The sequence below is a fragment of the Tigriopus californicus genome, chromosome 10 (genome assembly GCF_007210705.1).
Source record: "Tigriopus californicus strain San Diego chromosome 10, Tcal_SD_v2.1, whole genome shotgun sequence".
Lineage (NCBI taxonomy): Eukaryota > Metazoa > Arthropoda > Copepoda > Harpacticoida > Harpacticidae > Tigriopus > Tigriopus californicus.
In genome coordinates, this window is record NC_081449.1 from 14,800,122 (window position 1) to 14,822,289 (window position 22,168).

The 22,168-nt window shown below is 41.5% G+C and overlaps 2 protein-coding genes and 1 long non-coding RNA gene across 6 annotated transcripts in view; 2 read left to right on the forward strand and 1 right to left on the reverse strand.

The window, feature by feature from the left end:
• LOC131889367 (uncharacterized) lies at window positions 1-12,054 on the forward strand. 2 transcript variants are annotated; one of them, XM_059238453.1, is made up of 19 exons: window positions 1-85; window positions 153-330; window positions 457-814; window positions 2,809-2,854; window positions 4,624-4,665; window positions 4,740-4,832; window positions 5,051-5,132; window positions 5,444-5,726; window positions 6,300-6,494; window positions 6,787-6,868; window positions 6,988-7,083; window positions 7,146-7,267; window positions 8,129-8,331; window positions 9,598-9,753; window positions 10,026-10,123; window positions 10,206-10,347; window positions 10,698-11,003; window positions 11,072-11,306; window positions 11,396-12,054. In XM_059238453.1, exons 3-19 carry the CDS (start codon window positions 457-459, stop codon window positions 11,866-11,868), a joined length of 3,012 nt encoding a protein of 1,003 aa, XP_059094436.1. In that variant the 5' UTR covers window positions 1-85; window positions 153-330; the 3' UTR covers window positions 11,869-12,054. The 2 variants fall into 2 exon arrangements, with proteins under 2 accessions (XP_059094436.1, XP_059094437.1); XM_059238454.1 differs by lacking the exons at window positions 1-85; window positions 153-330 and having other exon boundaries at window positions 367-814.
• Window positions 11,920-22,168, reverse strand: part of LOC131889373 (uncharacterized) — a 17,483-nt gene continuing 7,234 nt past the window's right edge. For 2 of the 3 annotated variants that reach the window (XM_059238460.1, XM_059238459.1), the window contains 4 exons: window positions 16,164-16,445; window positions 13,690-13,942; window positions 12,932-13,062; window positions 11,920-12,571 (listed from right to left, as the gene is read on the reverse strand). In XM_059238460.1, coding sequence (XP_059094443.1) covers window positions 12,463-12,571; window positions 12,932-13,062; window positions 13,690-13,942; window positions 16,164-16,351 — 681 coding nt within the window. In that variant the 5' untranslated portion in view covers window positions 16,352-16,445 and the 3' untranslated portion in view covers window positions 11,920-12,462. Of the gene's footprint in view, window positions 12,572-12,931; window positions 13,063-13,689; window positions 13,943-15,650; window positions 15,687-15,753; window positions 15,878-16,163; window positions 16,446-22,168 lie in introns of those variants that run through there. The other variant, XM_059238461.1, reaches the window with a different exon arrangement.
• On the forward strand, window positions 15,303-16,447 carry LOC131889375 (uncharacterized). Its single transcript, XR_009374199.1, has 2 exons — window positions 15,303-15,719; window positions 15,836-16,447. It is a non-coding gene; the product is annotated as an uncharacterized LOC131889375 (long non-coding RNA).

Sequence of the window (22,168 nt, forward strand, 5' to 3'; positions counted from 1 at the left end):
CTCACGATAAAGTAGGAAGGCAGGTGGATTCATAATCGGAAGGCTCCGAGTCTCTTATCTGTGTATCGAACCCTGCGAATTCTAGGTATATTCATGTTCTACGTATGTTTGTGTGTCGACTGTCGATATGATTTCAAGGGGATTGCTCATAGCTGGGCTGACACCACTTCGATTCGAATTGGTGATAAGAGGCATTGTTGTGATTGACAGCGCCGTAAGAGCCGTCAGTCGGTGTGGATTTCCAAACTTAAAGAAACCCCAAAGCAGCCAATCCTTCCTGATCCTGAGAGCCTCCCAGTAACATACTCGCTCGCCCTCGAGTCCGTGGAGGTAAATCAATTGGGGATTATTACTTGAAAATCTTTGCGTTGAACCCATCGTAATCTCGAGAAGTGTCATAAATGAAAAGCATGTGAGAGATACAGTGGATTTGGCACAAGTCTATTCCTCTTCAAGATGCCTTCAGGGGAGTGGATCATCGTGCTCCTTCTGGGAATTGGGGTGTGCATGGGATCACACCCATCGGACCCGTTGGTCCAATCACAACCCGCTAGTGAGAAAGTGTCCAAGTTGGAGAGGGAATCCACAGTCTCCCATTATGGCCTTCCAGTGGCCTTCCAGACCTTGGCTGAAGTTCATCATAACCGCTCGAAGCGATCTTCAGTGGCACGTCACCCAGCTCGTTCCACTAATGGATCTCACTCCAATGATGACGAGCACATTGGGGTCCATGTGGTGAGCTGGAGGTGGGATGAAGTAGGGATCTACGTCACCATCACTGGTTTCGTCGTCCTCTCAGGGTTGGCGAAAGTAGGTAAGTCGACCTTGGGAGCGCAGTATGTTCCTTGAAGCAAAATTAATAGGTTTGGCCACGACTTAAAAAAAAGACAAGGACATTGATGCTCTGGCTTGCTTTTCAACGTATTTTTTGCTGATTCGACCTAAGGCAAAGTTTGGAGACGAAGAGGCGATCTTTGGACCAAAAATTGATTTCATGCCGTCACTTCAATTCCTTTGCAATCGGTCATTGGCAAGAGTTGGCAATTGCAAAGAGGACCTACCCTTGGTTAGATACAGTGGTGAACATAAAATTTGATAACTGAATGAAAATAAGTATTTTTATTTTTACTCTGTCTGTTTTAATTGGAACTAGCACGAAACCGGCAAGGATATCTATCGATAACATTTGAATGGTTTAATTTCTTCTTATCTAGAGCTAATAGGACAAAACACACATGACACACTTTGGAGACAAAATATTTGACTTTTCAGCATTACCACTCAATCATCACAATAGCTACGGACTACCGTGCAATAAAGTACGATTTCAAAGCGTTCACTCCACCTTAAAAACGCCTATGTTTGTCACACACTATATACTTTTAGATTTAATTATTAAGACAGGTCGTTTTGTTTGGACAATGGGAATTAGCTTGCCTATTATATATGTACACGATTCTGTGCGACATTCTAAATAAGATTCTTGGATAGAAAATTGGGAGCGTTTTGTGTCCAGGAAAGGTTGCCTTCATATTTTATATTTTGCACTTTATGACGAATTCCAAAAGTGCATACTGTACATTGTACAAGTACGGTCAATTCACACATGGGGAGAACTTGGACGTAAAAGGTAAGAAGAAGAATATTAAACGCTGGTACCAAATATGACTTGATTGTACCATTTATGACAAGGCCTCGAAAAAAAGAGGCACACTAATAAACGAGCCGGTGCAAAAAGAGTTGAGCAATCAAAATTGATACGATGAAAAGCAATGAGCAGACTGTTGATTTTGTCATTTTTAAAGAAGCGACGTCGAAATCCTGCTTCAAAAGACACACCAACTCTGCAGTAAGAATCTTTTTTTTTGGCTGACGATCACAAAATTAGTTCCAGTACCCAAGGAATATGTGCAATTTATAAATGCTTATGCCCTGCTCGATCAGCAATCCAACCATTTCATCAACCATCAAGTAGTATTCTAATTTGCCTATATCCATTGCCGTAGCCCGATATCAAAAATGTTCCGTGTGTGTGGGCCTGGATTTGATTTAAAAAGGGGCCCGAGGGAAAAGTCGTGGAGAAGAATCTGACCGAGGACATTTCTCAGGCTAGGAAATTGCTAATTATTTAACAAGTTTTGTTCCCATTGTTTCCTTGTATATTTAAAAAACAAACACTTCTACCCTAAGACATGGCAAGCTCAGCTAAGTTGTTTTTATCATCGTTAGACATTGCATGGATTTTTTTGGAAAAGGTTGAATGCCACTTTGGTCTCTTTTTTCGTTGCAAGACAAGGAAAAAGGAGCATTTTTCTGCTTGGCAGGTTGTTTTTATGGATTAAATTAGATTATATTTTGCACCAAAGTGAGAACTAACTAAAATTATCATTCCTATTTTGTCAATAAAGAATGCAACTTACCAACCTAAAGCGTGAGAACGGTCGGCCTCAAAAACAGTTTTTTGATCCGAGCCGAAAGGGTTCAAGGTCAAGTAAAGGTGCAGACCTGCCAATTAGAAACATATCCTTCTGATTTAATAAAATCCAACCAGGAATGAAGTCTTGTCATACATTATAAAGATGTGTCGGCTATCTATGTAAAAACCATTGCATCAAAAGTTGATGAGGAGCATATTGCACTGCAAGATCTGTTGCCAAATCGGACAACATCCCTTAGAAATGATGACGATCGTCATTGACTTATCTCAGAAAACAAGTGATCACTTTTAAAGCGCGAGTACTGACTTGAAGGGAAAAGGTTTTCATCATGAATCAGCAAAAGCATGATTTTAGCTCTTTTATTTTCCAGGTTTTCATCACCTGCACGTCATTTCATCGAGGGTTCCCGAATCTTGGTGAGACACTCAGAGCAATTGCATCAAAGTATGTGTTAGATGCATAATAATTAGACTCCTTGAACCATGCCCAAGGAAGAAATTTATACCACATAATTTCATACAAACTTGTAGATATGGTGTGCTCTGTGTTTCAGTCAAAGCACCATAAGGATATGAAAGCATCAAAGACTATAATTAGATACCAAGGTTTAAGATTGCTGACAAAAAGGGTCTTACAAATCCCCAAAATGGCTTGACACCCTAAAATGGCTTGACAACCAATAAATGGATAGTTTACCTCAAATATCACAATAGTATGGCAAATAAAGCTGAAAAAATGACAAAAAGTTATAATAATAGCCAACATGGAGAAAAGGACGAGAAAGAACTTTAGCAAGATCAACTATGTGTGGTGTTCTTGGCCTGGTTATATGTCGGTAAAAGAGACTTTAGTTGATGCTTTAATCTTAATTTGAAAATAGAACTGAAATAAAACCAACTAAAAGGGATTACGGTAATTAACACAATTCCAAGAAGCATAAATCGAAATATTTCACAGATAGGTTTTTATGCACTTAGTCAAGAGGTTTACTGGAGGGGTTAAATACTTTGATGTGACATAGGCTATCCCACACATATTTGCTATAAAAACTGGGATCCATATCAGTATAGTGTGTAGAAGATGACACCAACCATGATTATATATAAGCATAGTTGCAATTACATTCTTTTACAAAAGGTAATTCTTACCTTTTCATTTCGTGCCTATGACTAAAATCAGGCCTAAAAGTATAGGCTTAAAAGTCTTCATTCAAGTCTCTCAATCTTTACCCTGAAAATGTCAAAAAAACATAAATACGTGGCAAAAACCAAATACAACTCTTATTAGTCAGAAATCTTGTTTGCTGGTGTTTTGGCTCCCAACAATAACAAAAAAAGACATCGCAATTAAGATAGAGATGAAAAAATAGAAATATCAATTTGAAACGAAAGCCGAAGTCACTTCTGGCATTTTGTGCATAGTCCTACCTAGTTCAGTCGATTTACATATAGGTAAGGAAAATGCCGTCTATATTCTATGTTGTGTTGCTTTTGAGTCATCTAAAGCTTTGTACGGCGATTGGAAATCCCCGACGACAAATCTTTTGAACAGCCTTTTAGGGCATGTGTAACTACTGGGAGCCCTTGGCGATCTGAAAATAATTAAATTATATTTACAATGTTAAGCACTTCATACAAGGTTAAACAGTTTCGTAATTTTATATTTCTAATCTCCTTGATGTGCTTGCCATGATATTGGTAATAAAAGTACCAGAATTTTAGGTCAGGCTTATATATAACACTCTAAAGTACACCAACTCATAGACTTACAAATAGAAAACAGGAGAATGATTTATTGGTTAAAACAATTAATCGGAAGGGATATGCCTGTGTATTAAGTTTTTTACGAGCAATACCATTCGCTTCCTTTGCAACCGTGAATCGGCATTTGTAAGGTCAATTGTTCAGTACAATACAGAAAATACGATGAATAAACAAATTGAAAGCCAAAACCAATCTGATGTAAAACACCGATTATTTAACAAGCTGCATTTCAACTCTTTGTGAATAATCAGGGAAAAAAATGAATCTATTGTTCAAGAAACATCCCCACACTATGCGCGCTCTCTTCTCTACAGAGATAAATATCATAATATTAGCATTGCTAAAGTTATACATGTCCATGAATCGGTGAGACTACTAAATAAAATTGCCTCTTAAGTCATGTTCCCTGTCTCCTTTTGCAGTTTGCTCGTCATTGTTGGTCTAGCCATGGGAGGAATCATCAAGTAAGCTTTCCAGCATTATCATCAAGCTTTTTTTCTTCTGAATTGTTGCAAAATTGGATTAAACTGTTTTTCAGGGCTTTGGAGCTGGGTGGAGGCGATGCAGAATCTGGAGGCTTCCAATTCCCTACTTTCACTCCAACACTCTTTTTCTACTTCCTTTTACCTCCGTATGTACTATGTGCTTTTTAATGACAACCCCATAATAAGGACCCAGAATGGGAGTTGTAGTTAGAACCGATTTCTGTCAAGGCAATTGAGCTTGAAATGTGTTAAGGACTTTCATGCTTTTTTTTGTTATGGAGGGTTTCAAACACAAAACTGGGCCCTGATCTATATATCTATGTATACAAAGATCAATTGGATGACGTTTGACCTCCATTTTTAGGATCATCCTCGAGGCGGCCTACTCGTTATATGATAAAGCCTTCTTCGACAACCTTCCCACAATTTTAGTCATGGCTGTTGTGGTAAGTACATGTACATTTTAGATTCCAGATTCCATAGAATCATTCGAAAATACATTCTACATACAGCACCACCTGCTTTACTTCCATTTTCGTTTGGTTTTATTCGTTTGCTCAAGTACTTCATTGTTTCCAACAAGAAATGGACACCATAATTCTGATGCTTTGAAAAATCTCTGTTTGTGTAGATGCCATGCATCATATTTACACTCACCAAAGCAATAATAGGTCCCTAAAAGGGCACTGATACCGTTACAAGTTATCTCCCCACTTCATGCAGCGATTTCCTTCATGGTAGCACATTCAAATTGCAGGGAACCGCTTTCAATTTCCTGCTGATCGGCTTCTTGTTGTATCTGGTGTTCACCATTGGAGCCATGGGCAAGATCCGTGGACCTTTCGGGGGCGATGACCCTGTCGAAGCAAAGGCTTTGATGGCCATGTTCTCGGGCAACTATGAACTGGGGATCGTGGAAGTCCTCGTGTTTGCCTCCCTCATCTCGGCTGTCGATCCGGTGGCGGTTCTAGCCATCTTTCAAGAAGTGGGTGTGAATCCCGATTTATACTTCCTACTCTTTGGAGAGTCCCTCCTCAACGGTAAGTTAATGGGGAAGAAGGCGCACTTATAAAGGCACATGGCAATTCAGATTGGAGGGTGGCCATTAATCCTGAGCCAAGTCAACAGAGTTCGAGGAGGAACCAGGGGTTGGGTTTTTTTTTTGTTGAAACAGCCTTTGATTTACAATCCCCCTTATTTGACACGCTTGCCTCTGAGAACTTACACTCAAACTGAGAACTTTTACGAGACCCTTGAATATTGTAGACGAGGTTTCCAACCAAATTCTGCTAATGCTTGGCAAGAGGTGCAAGCTAGGTGCAAGCTGGAACCTGTAGGTCGATTTCCCAATAAGACTAGAAGTAAATTGGGACCGGGCGATGTTTGTTCTAATGGATTAGTGCGGAAGACGGATGATCTAATTATCACCCGGAAGAAATTGGCCCATTAGTCATGTTGCCTAATATCATGCTTTCCCAAGCTTTTGTATGTATGAACATATGTACGTACGTACTGCACATGCGAGCGTTGAGAATCGATATCAAGCGATGCATCACGTGACAAACTAAGAGTGTTCCAAGTCCCCCTGTCGGATATCCCAACTTCAATTACAGATGGAGTAGCTGTGGTGTTGTATAACATGATGAATACCATGGCTGAGATCGAAGCTGCAGGTGAAGTGATCACTCTCGGCCAGATTGGCTTAGGTCTAGCCTCGTTTGTCACCGTGGCTTGTGGAGGCTTACTCATCGGGATTATCATGGGTGTTCTCACGGCTTTGATCACGAGAACCACCTCCGAAGTCAGAGGTAAGAACGGTCCAAATGGAGAAGTGGGTCTCAATTGGAGGAGCATTGCTTGGATTTTTTTTTGCTATTTCATTTTCATTTTTGTGACTATTTAGTTCAGATTGTTTTGAACCGTAAATGATCAATTTCTCCGTCTCAAAAAGTGAGCATTGAAAAACATAGTATGAATGTTAATATGAAATTAAAAAACATCTAGGTACAATGTTACTCTCACGTAACTATTTGACAATGCCCTTGTCTCTTCCCACGAACACGTTCTTGAGTGAGAGAATCAAGGTCTCTTTTCTTTCAGTGGTTGAGCCCTTGGCCCTCTTTGGAATGGGTTATTTGGCTTACGTCACTGCCGAACTATTCCATTGGTCTGGGATTATCAGGTGAATGGATAGATTGATATAATTGGAACAATCTATGTACCGCCGTGCAAGCACTCTGCTAGGGTGCAATTGTCACGCTGTACGCATGCCAAGGTCTAATAAGGACTCATCTTTTGTAGTCTAATTGGATGTGGCATCGTTCAAGCTCATTATGCCTTCAAAAACATTTCCAAGAAGTCTTACACCACGGTAAAATACTTCATCAAAATGCTCAGGTAGGCAAGCTCCGTCTTTCAAAGCATTCCCTGATTGATTCACGTTCAGGTTCTGGTTCCAGTGCCACATCAGATTGTATTATTTTCCTCTTCCTGGGTATTGCTCTGGTGGAAGGACCTCATTACTGGCACACGGGTTTTGTTGTGTGGACCATCAGCTTCACTCTTATCTGCAGATTTGTTGGTAAGCCACTAAAATGTTCCAAAGCCTACTTTTTGCACAACCGTCCGCCCCCTAATCGATCTCCTGCAGCCAGGTTCTGTTGATGAATCGCTTTTTGGCGAGGTTTCAAGTTTCGACTTGGTTGCAATGACAATGGAGAGAGGAAGTTGGCTTAGTAACAGGACCAGCGAGTTAATCGAGAGTACCTCGGTCATAAATTAGTCAGAATGAGTTTACTGTGTACTCAGTGGTGTGTTTAATTCGAAGGGTAATGCTGCTTTGAGGCGGGCATTTTTGGCACTGAAAGGTTGGAAGTTAGAGGAAGAGCGATGATTGAAAACAGTTTGATTTTGAGACTGATTCAAGGACAAGATGTTCAAACGTGCTGGAATATTTGATTACTCTCCTCAATTTGCTCTGTCTGCGTAAATTCTATGCAAGCACTATCTTGTCTGAAACAAGATTTCTTGCAGAAGCTGAGGCTCATTGGATTTACATTGTTACATTGGCAAAATATTGGATTTATGGTCGATATGCATATTTTGGGATTCGGACGGTGCGCGCCCTGTACAACGAAAGAATAAGCTGAAGGGTGGCGCTTATCATTATTTTAATCCTTCACTTACAAAAGGCAGCATTTCCAGGATTAGATTGTTTGTTGCAACTCCCCTTCCACTGGTAGTTTGGCAAGAACACTTTGCCAAATTGTACTAAAATATGTTGTTAGCGGATTTATAACTTAAATGATGCTCTGTACATAAATTACAAGCAACTCAAAACCAGTTCCACGTAAGTCAAATGGTCCCCAAGGTCGAAAGTCAGTTCATTAAGACTTGACCTAAATAGACGAGTAAATGATGATGTCCATCTTCGTGTATGTAGGTGTTTATGGTCTAACTTTCTTGGCCAATCGTCGTCGTATTCGGAAAGTCAACCTCCAGGAACAGTTTATCATGGCTTATGGAGGTCTCCGAGGAGCGGTGGGCTTTTCTCTGGTCGAGATGATCAACAAAGAAGTTATTCCACCCAAACAGATGTTTGTAACGACCACATTGGCTGTCGTGATGTTCACCATCTTCATCCAGGTACAACCATGAATTCTAAAATGAGCGGCCTTTAACTGGTAAGTAAGCACTCTTTTAACGAAATTTCTGAGTGGTTCAATGGAGAGGCTACTAGTGCTGTAAACGAGTCCTAGAACAACGTCTCGAGTCTCGAGAGTCCTTACGTCGCTGAAACAAAATATCAAACTCTAGCACTACATATTTTCTTTCAACCAGAAATAGATCAAAAGGACTCTTTCTCGAGTCAATGTGAAAATAAGTAATGAGCTAGAGTACTTTTTTCATTTGAATTGGATGTACATCATGTTGACGATGCCAAACTTCGTTCAAAATATTTCAAAAATATGAGTTTTATGGCGTCAATATGGGAAAGGTTCAAGGAGAAGCGCATAACATTGAAAACATTCGCACAAGGCTTGGCATTTGGCCTAAAATAGAGACTTCCAAGTTATTTTGAACCACTGATCTGGACTCGAGTCAAATGGAAATGTATCGAGTCTTTTAAAATCTCTAAACTTCACGATATGTCTCGAGTCTCACGTGCCATCTCAGTAAGCCTTCACTGCCAAAAGTGGTATCCTAAATCTATGACCTTAACTAAAAAATATGTGTCCTTTGATATTTTCAATTACCTTCAATGGTCACTGCCCAATTTGAAAAGTAGGTCCTACATTGCGGACTATGATTCAGTAAGTCAAAATATTTTGGATGAAGAATTTTTGAGTGCTTTAAAGGCCTTAATTGCTTGCAATGAATTTAGCGAGAAATAAAACCTTTTTATCAGCGTTCGCAAAAGTAGTATGCGATATAATAGCAAATGACATTTCAAACGACCAGCCCCAAAAGTAATTCAATAATGGCCATTGGTTATATGGCAGTGTCGTGCCATTGGTTTGCCAAAGCGCAGAATTCAAGTTGAGAGAATCAAATGGAAACGGAAACTTGTTCCATTGTGGCTATTTTTAAGCCCAACTCAAGTTGGAAAGTGCCATTTGATGTCTACGTAAGTCAACCTGACAAAGAGCCATTGTTCCAAACCAACCTTTGTTGTTCCGAACTTCTCAAAGCAACACGAATGCCACAAATGACAAATGAGCTCCGGTAACTTTTAATTCCTTGAGGATGGTCTTTCTCAAGATCCTCGGAGCTTTTGTTTCTTGACCTTTTGTTAAAAAACAAATCATTACATTTCATTTGGTAAGATTACGAAAAGATGTCCACAAGCTCAAGAAAGCCCGAAAACAACGCCCATGAATATGCCAACTCTTCAATTGTGATTTCCCCTAGGGCGGAACCATCAAATTCTTGGTGAACCTGTTGGAAATTGATAAAGCCTCAGATGATCAAAAGAAGATTAGCGAGGAGGTCAACGACAATGTTATGGAACATCTCATGGCGGGAATTGAAATCATCTCCGGTCGACGAGGCAGTCAATACTTGGGAGTGAGTTAACGAATTACTTCCCGCTTCTCAAGCATTTTCTAGGAAAAACGGTGTCGACTCGCAAAAATAAACACTCCTGATTAAATGGAGTGTTTATTCTCCTTGGAGTTGGAACTCGGAACTTGACCTCTTTCCAAGAAAAAGGCACATATTTTTTCTTCGATTTATCAACTTTTTTACAGAGTCCAAGTGCATTGAAATATGTGTACAAAATATAGGAGAAAACGGAGTAGTAGCTCTTGTTGCTATTTCTTTCATCTTTGTATTTGTAGCAATTGCTGGAGAGATTTGACGAAAAGTACCTCAAACGATGGCTTTGCCGACAATGGGAAAGTGATCTCCAAAGGCTCTTTGAAGAATTGGCATACACGTAAGAATAGACAACCCGATTATTTGATGAAGCACGAACCGAAGTTGCGCGTTATTTGTAAAATGAATCTGTTTTTCTATAGGGACCATTTGTGCAACCTTTACGGTCCGTCTGTGGTTTTGGAGTCGGGTGTTCCAGGCAATAGTCTCCTTAGGCACACCGATGAAGACATGGATATTAATGGGGATCCCATGATGCTCCCCACAGTAATGGGATCTAGACGGGTACGGGTTAATTGGATTGTTAACTATAATTATTTTTATTACGTCCTTTTTGTGTGAGCAATCCGTTTACTCATATTCCTGCTGAAAAATGGAATTGTCACCGTGAAACCGATAGGCCGACTAAGTTTGCAATATGCAATCCAAATTAAGAACGGCAGCCACCGCCGTATCTTATCACGAAAAGCTAGACATGATAATCTTCGTCGTGGCTTGACTTCCAAAACCAGCTAACCAGTCAACCAACCAACCACTTGAACAACCAAACCTGCAGAGCACTGAACTCTTCCAACAGACTCTTGCAACATTTAAAGGGATGAAATAGACCAAAGCAGTCACATCTTTGCTTCCAGGCTTCATTTTCCCCTTATCCCCCTCATGGGGGAAACTTCTATGATGACACTTATCAAAGAGGTGCTGATATGCCGGAAGGTGATCAAATGGAGACTCGATTAGTCAATGGCGGTCAGCCTCAGCACAAAATTGTCAGGACCCGAACGATATCGGGTTCGTCAGGGTTCTTCCGATCCGATGGGAGCCGCATGAGTGGCCGGATATCTCGCATTGATTCTGAAAGTTCCCATCGCGGTTCCCGCAACAACAGTCGACTCGAAGTAGACACCCTTCGATCGGCCATGCGAAAGAACTCCTTCAACAAGGTAAGTGACAAGACCAGAGCCGATTGAATGAAGAGATTTGTCAAGTATCTCGTCTCCCTCTGACATAGATCCATCAGAAGTACAACCGAAACTTGATTCACGACGACGAGCAAGAGATGGAGAGCCACCTTCAAAAACGGCATGCTAACGCCAGACGATTGAGCACTTTAGCCATGATGAATCCTTCCATTAGTGGAACTCATGAATCCCACGTGGACTCACATGGGTTTCTCAGTCCAGACTCTGAGCATTCCAACTTACTTCCAACGATCGGTCTCCGATCCAGGAACACGAGCATTGGATGTAATTCTTTTATCCCTTGATCTTTATTAAAGCATGATATAACATCGCAAATCCGTGATGAAAAATACCTACTCTATTTCTATTTCTAGCCAACAGCTTCAATGACGGGCCCTCAAATCGGGTTCCTGGAAGGGCCCGCGAGGCCATGATGCAAAACCGAATGAGATCAATTTCCATGTCTTCCGATCGATCAGCTTTAGGTGTTGTGGATGACCCCAAGCCCAGGTCGTCGCATATCTCCCATCAGGGCTTGGACCGCACCTCATCAGCTCGAGGGGTCCTAGGGGCCCCTGGGCTGGCTAGTCACCAACCGAATGTGATGGGCGCAATCGCTGCTCCTGAGACTAACCCAAGCTCTGTGCCACCTCCACCACTTCCGTCCCGAGGAAACTTGGCACGCTCCTCTTCCGTGCCAACTAGACCATCAATGGGTCAGCTGACGATGCCACGTGGCCACACAGAGTTAAGCAGTGTGGTGGAGGAGAGTGAAGACAAGGCCAAATCGCCAAAGAACACCGTGGGATTACCTGTGAAGGAGAACATTAAGAATACAAAGCTATGAAGCCTACCTACTCAAGCTTGTGATAATTATGATGCGTGAAAAAGAGATGATTTTATCCACATTTATTTTTCGAAATTTATTGAATTTTAACACATCCGGTTACTAATATACACAAAGATGAGTATGGTTTGTCTTTGGTCTTGATTCCGAGTGTATTTACAATAAATGTAATACTTAGCATTGCAATTGATGATTCTTTGGTGAAGCCGCATTATTGGTTCAAAGGTTGCGAGAAAACTTGACATGAAGAGGCGAAGGAAAGAAGTTGATAGGTTGAGTGACTGAGATTTTGCCTTTTGGATTTCGATCAAATCTGAGCTCTGAATTTCTAGGAGATCCTAGTAGATGGAGGGTGGAATTTGTCTATACGTTAGTTAGAAACGAGTAGTTGAATTGGACCTTCAAGTGGGACGTTGAAAGAAGTTCGAATATTTCTTTGGCATCTCATTTCTACCTAGGTTTATACAAAAACCTTGACTATTTACAATAAGGAGCTTTTTGATAGGAGTACGTATACAAATGTAAGTATGTATATACAGGAAGTGACGGAGTTGGGCAGTTGTCGCAATTAGGCGGAATTTCGAGTTGCAAATGTTATTGCCGAGATGCATCACCATCAATCGTAACCTTCTCAAAGTTGGTAATCCATGCAGGCGTCACACGATCACCTTTGGTGGCTTGGTAATTGTTGCGATACTCCGATCTGAAAATAACATCAAATAATGGTCAACTATGACGAGACATCAAGTTCGCTCGTCGACTCATCTTCCTCTCAGGGAAAGTGCTTAAACTGTTTGCTAATTGCTGCGATCCGAAAACTTCATTTTACGACGGGTGAAATCTAACTCAACTGGAGCTCAGATGCTGTCCCATTAAATGTACGCAACCGGAGTCTCCAACTAACTTTGGAATTCATTTTGATTAGTTTAAAAAATCACCACGGAAGTTGTACTCATAGGAACCAGTTGTAACTGGTAATTACAAGGAAAGGGCTCGTAGAATTGCATCCTGTCCGTAAAATGCAAGTAAAAGGCATCCCGATTCCGCATTACACGTGTCTTACCTTTCAAGCATGGCTCCTCTGGGTTGGACTTCTTCACTGTGATCCCTGATGCGGTTAATAATGGGTCTCTGGGGCTTTTTGTCTTCAAATTGCAAGGCAGTTTCCGACTTGCTAAGGAAGACTCCCTCAGGCTAAGGAGAAAAATCACACACAAACTATATCAATGCTATTCGAGCGAAAATTGAAGGTCTGATCTAAATTAGCGTGACACGATAGTTGATTATCCACTCCCGACGTCCTTGTCAACGAAATGTCAGCATATTTGATGCCAAAAAGTCCGAAGCCAACCGATTGTTGGCACTTCTGTTGCTGCCCTTTAGGGTTGCATCGAAAATTCGCCACGTTTTGTGGCTGTCTCCACGTGATTTTTTTTTCAGTTTGGAAATCTCCTTAATCGATTAAATGAAAGTTCATCGTACACGTATAATTGTTTCAATGACCACAATCATCGGTTGAAACAAAGAGATAAAAAGGAGGAGGGTGAAATCGGATGATTACCTTCAATGCAACAACTCGTCGTTTCATATACAGTACTACCTGGTTGCCCAGAATTATTCGACGTTTCCCCCACTACAGCCATAAATTGTCTCTCTCCCTCTCCAACATATTCGATTGTATTCAGGGGACAAAACAGCAACAATATACTCATGTATGCCAAATTAATCCCAAAGGCCATAAAAACGTGGTCTATGTACATTGACCTTAATGCGCTCTTGTAATTGAATGTGCAACGTTCAATGTTGATGACTCAAGCTCACCTTGAGTGTGTCTCGAATCTTGTAGATGATGGGTCTGGCGGGGGACATGTTTCGATAAGCAGCTCGGACCTCGGAAGTCGAGGTCACCTGGCCTTCCATCTTCAAGTGATCCGGGATCTTGGCCACGATATGGCTTCTGGAAGCGGACAGAGGCTGATATTTGGTCTTGGACTCAGATCGGGATTGAAGTGGGTTGTTGGAGAAGCCCAAGTTCGATGGACGACGGTAGTTGGATCGGGGTTTGCGGGTTTGACTAGAAAGAAGACATGGGAACTGAAACGCGTATTGGAATTTCGTGGGCCAATTCCCACAATTAAGGGCATTCAATCGACTTGTGTTTCTAGTTTCGTCCAGAATCCAACATGATCGAGCCCCAGTGGCTTGAACATTTTCATCGCGGTTGATGTGGTGGCATTTGGCTGGGAGTGCCACTCCACCATAACCACAACCACTCAAGCCTTCTATTGGTTGGAGAAGTTGCCCTGATGGTTCCTGAGCTTGTTCTTTAACAGCTTGCTCTTGCTCTATTATTCACTGATGAGCAAAGCTTGAAGTTCTGCTAAATGACTTAGTCTCATGCAGACCAAGAATTTATGACAACCTTCGTTCTCAGAGTTTGAATGCAGAAATGTGTGCGTTTTGTCGTATCTTAAGGTGCCCTAAAAGCCAAGTAAAAGGCCTAATGACTAACCCAGGGAGCCAGACATGGATGTAATCAAAAAGCAACATGTCTAACAATGGCTCTCTGCTGTCTTGTATGTACACAAAACCAAGTGCTCTTGAAGAACATGTTTGCTCGCGTGCCTGACCTTCAAGACCTTCAAGAACAGCCAGCAATTTGAAGGTTCTTTGGACTTCTTCACTTGGCGCAACCCAAATCTTAAAAGATTGATGATTACCTTTTGGCTAATATGTTATCTACAGTATTTCGCGTGTCGAAACTCCCTTCAATCTAAAACTAAAATCGAGCAAACCTGAATTTTTATCCGACAACAAATTTAGGTACAATATCATGTAGCTGGTTTTAGCATATTCTAGCCTCAATTCTTTGATGAAAAGGCAATGAGACCCTAACAACCGTGAGAATGAGGTGTGACCAACCACTTTGTCCAATAGAACAATCCCTTCCAGAAGAACGAATCTATGTAACCAGGAAAATAGCGGAGCTTTGAACAACGAGTGTCTAAGAATGACTTGATCCATTGGTTCAAAAAGTGCAGCAATCGATCTTTTCTGTACTCCAATGACTAAACATCAAATCGTCCGTTAGACCGTTAACGTCCTTGGTTTCTCACAACCTTGATTGGAAAAGTTGCAAATTTCACAGAACTTGGCGGACTCAAACAAATGACCAAAAATCTACGTTTCTCCAACTAATTTAGGCTCCCATTATTTGGTCATGTAGGCTAGCCAGACAAGTAGAAACACTGTTGATTTGCTGAAAAAAAAGCAAGAAAAAAGAAACTGGTGCATGGTTAGAGTCACTTGAACTTATAAAAGTGGGGCAAGAAGAGGGTTGCAGTTTTTGCCGAGATTGGCTCTAATTTGCAAAGCGTGCGTGTTGTCATATTTGATTCTCGAGGCAAGTGCATTTCTTCATGTGCAAGTAGACCTTGAAAAATGGATTATACCAAGGAAAATGGAACTCGAAATGATCTGCCTGAGTGGGATCAAGATCTGTTTTATGTAATGCAAGTTTTTGAGTGATGGCTTTGTGTCCAATACAGCGAAGCTGTAATTCTTAATTTGAGTGCCGTGACGACCTTGGGTGAGATAGCGTGGAACACAAAAGCAGAGTGATGGGACTTGGGACAAGTTTTATGACACGGGAACACCTTGAAACGGCCAAAATGAAACTTTTAGATGGCATGCCAAAACCAGATACGGAAGCTGTCGAACCAACTGATCTGGCTTGTCCTCAGTTGGTCACAACGACCTTGACAAGACCATAAAACTCTTACCATACAAGACCGTCACCAAACAACTCGATTTGCTTTCTGTCAAAGGAAAACGTGAAAATTGAAAACGGCGTGAGTCCTTTTCCAGACATGATTCCAGTCTTACTTTTCATAACGGTCCTGCTCCAAGATGAATCGGTCTAGACTCTTGCTATGCTTCATCCTAAAATGTCCTTGTTCAATTGCAGCCTTGCTCACTAACTCACTCACTTGGTTCAATCCAGTTCAAGCTCTGTGTTCGGGACTGAGGTCTACGATCAACTAAGTGCCAGTGTTGTTCCATTAACGATTGTGTTCCACGAACCCATACTAACCCGGTAACCAACCAACCAACCAGCCAACCAACGAAGCAACCAACGAAGCAATTCTGTTCACCAACCAGCCAGCTAGCCAGCCAAGGCCAAGAATTGGCTTCCGTGACCACTTGGGAACTTGTCAGCGCCCCTCGAACAGATCAACACAAGATTGAAGAGCACCCGGAATCCCTCGTGATAAACAGAGAGGCCTTCTTCCTACCTGAAGAGCTCCATTTCGGCGGATCTGTCCCGGGCGCGTCCCACCTGGAAGCTGGACGATCCCACGATGCTACCCCCTCCGTTGTAGCTGCTCCCTGCGCTAGACACGCTGGATCGGGAACGACTGGTGCTTGAGGTCCGGGATCGGCTGGAGGACCTCATCTTGCTTTGGTTGGCCACAGTAATCATGGATCGAGGTGAGGTTTGGCAGTGGTGTCGACAATTGAAAGTGTTCTCGGAGGAACACTTGAAAGTGACTTTGGGTTGACCTGGGTATGGAACCCTGGAATGATGGAGAGAAACAAGACTCGTTAAATAAAAGACCGCATGCCAATCAAGGTAGGATGAAGGGAGTTTTGAAAGTCCAGGTGCCACTGACTTCAACTTGGGAACTGGAAATGCAATTTTCTCAGATGACAAAAAATACCACAAATGTGACTGGTTGAGAGATAAAACGAGTAAACGAGCATAGCAATTTGGTCCAGCCACCAGAATGATGGAGAAATGATTAGGGAGAGCAAAAAAACAACATAAAGTTAAGGCCTCCTTCCAGAAGCCGTGGACGTGATGTCGACTTCCTTCTTGAGCGGAAGATTATCGTTGCTCAACACAAGTGAAAAGAGAGATCGTTTCCTGTGGATAGCTATGATGGATGGCTCTCCCTCCCCTGATAACCATGCGATGAAATCATGACGTGATGTAACTTATATCTAGAAAATAAACTCTCCAGAGATGGCTCACTTGAGGAAGTTTAATTGTCGTAGACCATCCAGCACCCTTTTGTTGTTGGACTGAGTGTCACCAACGAGATCCCTCATTTTAACACCTTCACAGTCACACCAGTTCGGAACTACAAGTGACACTATTCACCCTTGGTTGTGGTTCATCCAGAGGGTATGATGGTAATTAGATCTCTTTATTCACCTCTTCGCAAAACGAAGACATGCTTAGGAGGAACTTTTGGGAGTTGCAATATGATACATGAACTGTGGTCGATTTTGACTTACATTCGACATGAAAGGTTTTTGATAAGTTCTTAATATACTAGACAAAGACACGTTTGAAGAATTACTCGTAAGTAAAAGATCTTCTATTTGGTTTGATTTTTTGAGCCATTGTTTTATACCGTTAATATGAGTTGGGCTCTGCAGATTAACAAACTATTGGGTTTTATTGTGCCTCCAGGTAGGCAAACGTCTCAATTCTTAAGTAGTCTATTGTAGGTGGAGGACAAATGGGTCAAACAGATGAAATTTTAGGAAGGGCGAAGTCTGAATATTCGTATCATCTATATTGTGAGGATCGTTGCTTTATTGAATTTTCTCAAGAAATAGTTATCGACCCTAATGAGAGGCTAGACTGTCAATCTTGGGTCATTTTGTGATTCTTGTTTTTCATTCTATATTGAATTTTCTGATGTGGTGTATGGAGCTCATTTAAACACAACAGATAAGCTTATTTTCATGGAAACAACGATGACTTTTGGGACGGCTTGTATTTTCTCCCAGTATCTCTTTCAGAAGAAATAGATGTGAGAAAAAAGGTGTGTGTAAGTGTGTGTACTGTAGTGTACGGAGAGTGGAAAGTCCCAATGGGTGGTGGTTGGTGGTCGCCAATGGTTTACGTGCCAAGGATTTGTTCATTAAACATTTATGTGTCTTTCCCATTCTTTTCCAGGACGGCTGCGCCGAAACTTCATGCTTCACTAGGGGAGTGAATCTCTTCTCCTAATTAAGTGAACATTATCATTAGAGTTCATTTTCGGCTTGCATGATTCATCGCCATTCGGAAACAAGAGAAGTGTCACCATTCCCCAAGCGTTTTCACGTGATTTCATCGTCCAAATAGTCGAATGAAACAAAAAAGCCATGCGACTTGGCTTGTCATGTTTCTATGAAAATGTCTTTCCAATCCTGGCCGTGCATTACCAGCAACTTCTTTCTTTCGCCATTATTGATATACCATCGAGAACAAAGGACATGTTCGCCACAAAGAAGAGGTATCTGGCAGCCAACAGCATGGGATCCCAAAACTAAAGGTAATTTGAAAAGTGAAAATTTGCATGAGCAAAAAAGATTCACTAGTATCAAGGCCACATCGCCCAAAGGGGATGGGCAGGCCAACTATTGGATTTGACTGCCTATTGTGATCTACAGTAGAACACGTTGGCACACTATAAAAACCAATCAGCCAACTAGCCATCTACTCTGATGCATGTTTCGTCAATTTCACTTTTTTTTGGAAATTTTGTCAACCTCCAACAGTTTTATAACCTATCTCTCCCAGCCGCAAAATAGCAAATAGTAGCAGAGGGGTTTACTGCATCGACCATACTATTCCAACATTTGGAAAGAAAAACCATTGAGGCCAATAACCTGGCTGTGTCCCAGTGATGATGACCACTATCGGCATCGAACTGTTCCAGCCGTACTATACTAGTAAACCATGAATGACTGCCTTCTTGTGTGTCAATCATTATCCATCCACCCGTTGGATTGATTTTCGGGATTGTAGCGTAAAGGCAAATTGAAAAATCGTTCCCGGCTTCTATTCCAGACGGACGACCTCTGTGTGAGACTGTGAGTGCAGAATGATGGCAGCTTTTGTGGTTAACTCGACGGAAAATTGTGATCTTATTTAATGGTTGAAGGCCTGCCAAGTCCATTTCGGGATTGGATGAACGGGATCATGTGCACAGGTGGTACTTTCCTTGTTTGCTCCCTGTCATATTGAATCGAGATTGATGACACCAAAATTGTCCAAGACCTCGATTTGTCTTTAAGCTAACCGATCGATCAGTTAATCCAATGACCTTTGAGTAGTATACCTGTATGTTTCTAATTGGCAAATGAAACTTAACTGAAGATTATCATTTTGGCGTTTGTTATAGTTACCAAACGAAGTATGTAGTATGTTGTATGCTTGGATGCTGATGTTGGAAAACGTAGTAATGATTGCTTGCAGAAAACAAACAAGCGTTTGTATTGTCAAATGAAAAACAATTACTGTACTGATATTACAGATGTGCTCTCATGCACGGAAAGATTAGTTGGTTGTCCATGTCAATCAATCCTTCCTTTGATTCTCATTTTAAGTCCAAAACAGTTAAACTTCGAAGTCACCCTGACATTTGTCAAATTCATTGTTTTTGAGACGCGGATCAAAAAAAAGAAGCTTTCAGAATTTGGTGCCAGGGAGCAAATTAAGAATCTTGATTCGAGATGTACGTAAATTGCAAAAGTAACACAAATCTATTATAACTAAGAACTGTAAAGGTTTGAACAAACGTTGGTCTGGGTTACAAGAAAAAAACTCAGCCGCATTCCAACCGCAAGCGGTTGGCGCTTTTGTTCTCGAGTGGACTTAATCCATATTCATGTAAAGACTGCGGAACGAATCTCGCTGTTCCCAGACAATAGAGACCGGAATTCCAGCATTCTTGTATGAGAATGGTGCCCCCCTTTTCTACCGGAATGACGTTTCCAAATAATGATAATCCCATAGTGCGATCGAGTGGAGTGGCTCTCAAATCCAGAGTTAGACTTGCATCATTGTCATCGCCAGCATCTCCAAAACAGAACATAGGTTTGTGGAGTCATGCTCCGCTTGGAGGAGGAGGAGGAGGAGGAGGAGGAGAAGGAGGAACGAGAAGGTTCCAAATTTCCCAGTGTCGAAGTGAATCAAACAGCAAACCCCTTTGATTCTTCCTCCCTTTTCTCTATAGGTATATCTACGTACTTACAGTGCGTACGTAGGCAAGTTGGTTCGTTCTTACGTAGGTATCTCATGCATCATATGAAAGTATGAGGCAATTCTCTTTTCCCTCCCTCTTTCAATCCATGTATCCAACCATTTATCCAAAGACCATCCCAATGACAATGGAAATACAGAAATGAGATGGCGAGAGAACACTCACTTGCTGGATGAGTGAATCCAAGTCATTAGATTGTCTCGATCTCGCCAAGGCAGTCAATTCATTTCTTCAAATGATCTCTCATTCCTTCCCTCGTTGGTTACTAAATCAACACTAGTACGTATGTACGTACGTAGTACACACATACCAACCGATTATCTAGTCTTTAGGATTAGCAAACTAACTCACGACGCACAACGAACGGACGGCAAGAGCTTTAGGTGAAATCTAATGTTAATGGACTGTTTGCCTATTAGTACATTAATCCTTGATTGCGGGTTCCATGGCCACAATCCACTTGGCTTAATGTCGCATGGATGAGAGATTGAAGACGAAGAACAAAATAAATCTTGGAAGACCAAAGTCAAATTGCACGGTTCGCCAAGGAGTCATGATTGCCGGAATTTTCTCGCTCAATCGAATGGTTCAGATGGACATTGATTTGCCTCTGTGTCTAGCCAATTCTAAGATGAATGATGTTGGGATTCGAACCAAATCAGTCCGTCGAACAGGAAATGGCGATTGAAAACGAATTGGTGCAAAACATAACTTGTGTATGAGGAATAAAAGAATCCCAACCGGATTGGTCTTTTGTTGGTTCTATTGGCGGTTTGAGCATATCTTTACAAGAGAAACTAGGATGATCAGTGTGACTGATTGAAGAGGACAATAAAATAATACATTGACTAGATGTTCTTTTGAATGGCAAATTGCCTGACTTTTTTACCAACATTATCTCGAAGGGCATGTAATGAATGTGGAGATCGTGTTCTACAGATGTGAACTGGGTGACTCATTCTTTATTTTGGGGGTTATTAAAGGGCGTTGCTTGAACGTGTTCTTTAAATGTTGAATATATTATTATGATGGCTTTTGGTAAGTTAGCTATGGTTGAAAATGGATTCCAAGATATTTTACGTTCATTAAGATTGTTATGCTTGGTTTCAAGATAGAAATAATAAACAGAATCAATCGATCTTGGACACCCTTGCGTAAGTAAAGGTAAGATTTCTTCCGGATAATGGATTGGTGAGAAAAAAATCAATGATTAATGGAACTTGGCGCAATAATTGTGATTGCCCTTTGCCGAACTATACGAAATTTTTTTTGGAATGATATTTGTGACCAAAAGGCCCTCGGCTACTTTCATAAAAAGAGATAGATTCGGTTTAGTGGTCAATGATTAACTAATTTACCGAGACGCAAATTCAGATTCGCTAGCCCGAGAATGGAGAGAAACAACCAAGAAATTAGACGCCTTCCCTACAATAATAGTGCCAGAGACATGTCCGTAAATGACCTTATTTACATGGTTCGTCAACCACGACGACGTGGTTGCCGAAATCCTTGCCACGCATTTCAAACTCCAGAAGATCCTCGGATCGCCGTCACAAATCAATATGCACCATCCCACGCACCATATGTTACCAAGGGGATGTTCAATGAAATCTGGACCTTCCAAGAGAGTCCAACCCAAGGTTGGTTGATGATTTGCTGTCAAGCTAAATTACTGGAGCGGAGACTTGTGGCTTCGCAGAAATCGGCCAAGACGACTTTTTTCCGTTCAAATGACAATTTTACGTAGCCAAGTTGAAAGCGAGGAGAGAGAATGTGCAACACAGAGAAATGCGGGGATTGACGTTCGTCCATGAGCGTTTTGCTTCATAAACTTTGAAAGGGGTTGGTTTTGTGTGTATACGTGTGTGTGTGTGTGTGCCAATGGTCCCATCTCATAATGCACCTCCACCCTTGATTGCCTTCACATTCATGAACAACTGGCCCGTGTGTCTTTATTTTGCTAATGATACCGTAATCCCTTGACAACCCACCAACTGACAGAAATTTCGGTCTGAATTGGTCGGCAATGCAAAGTAAAACTCGCCTCTGAATATTTCACAATGCTTTTTCCAAGACAATTACACACACACACACACACATACACACACACTGTAGCGTAAAAAACCACCCCTACTCCGATGGTCCCGACATAAATTGTAAATTATGGCAGATAGTAACAATAATAACAATTATGCGGGGTAACAGTAATGAGCCATCATTAGACCAGAGCGGTAATACCTCCCTTCTTGAGAACC

Coding starts and splice junctions, on each gene's coding strand:
- LOC131889367 (XM_059238453.1), top strand. CDS start 457: ATGCCTTCAGGGGAGTGGATCATCGTGCTCCTTCTGGGAATTGGGGTG. Junction 5,133..5,443: donor TTTTAGTCATGGCTGTTGTG/GTAAGTACATGT, acceptor TTCAAATTGCAG/GGAACCGCTTTCAATTTCCT. Junction 11,307..11,395: donor CAGGAACACGAGCATTGGAT/GTAATTCTTTTA, acceptor TTCTATTTCTAG/CCAACAGCTTCAATGACGGG.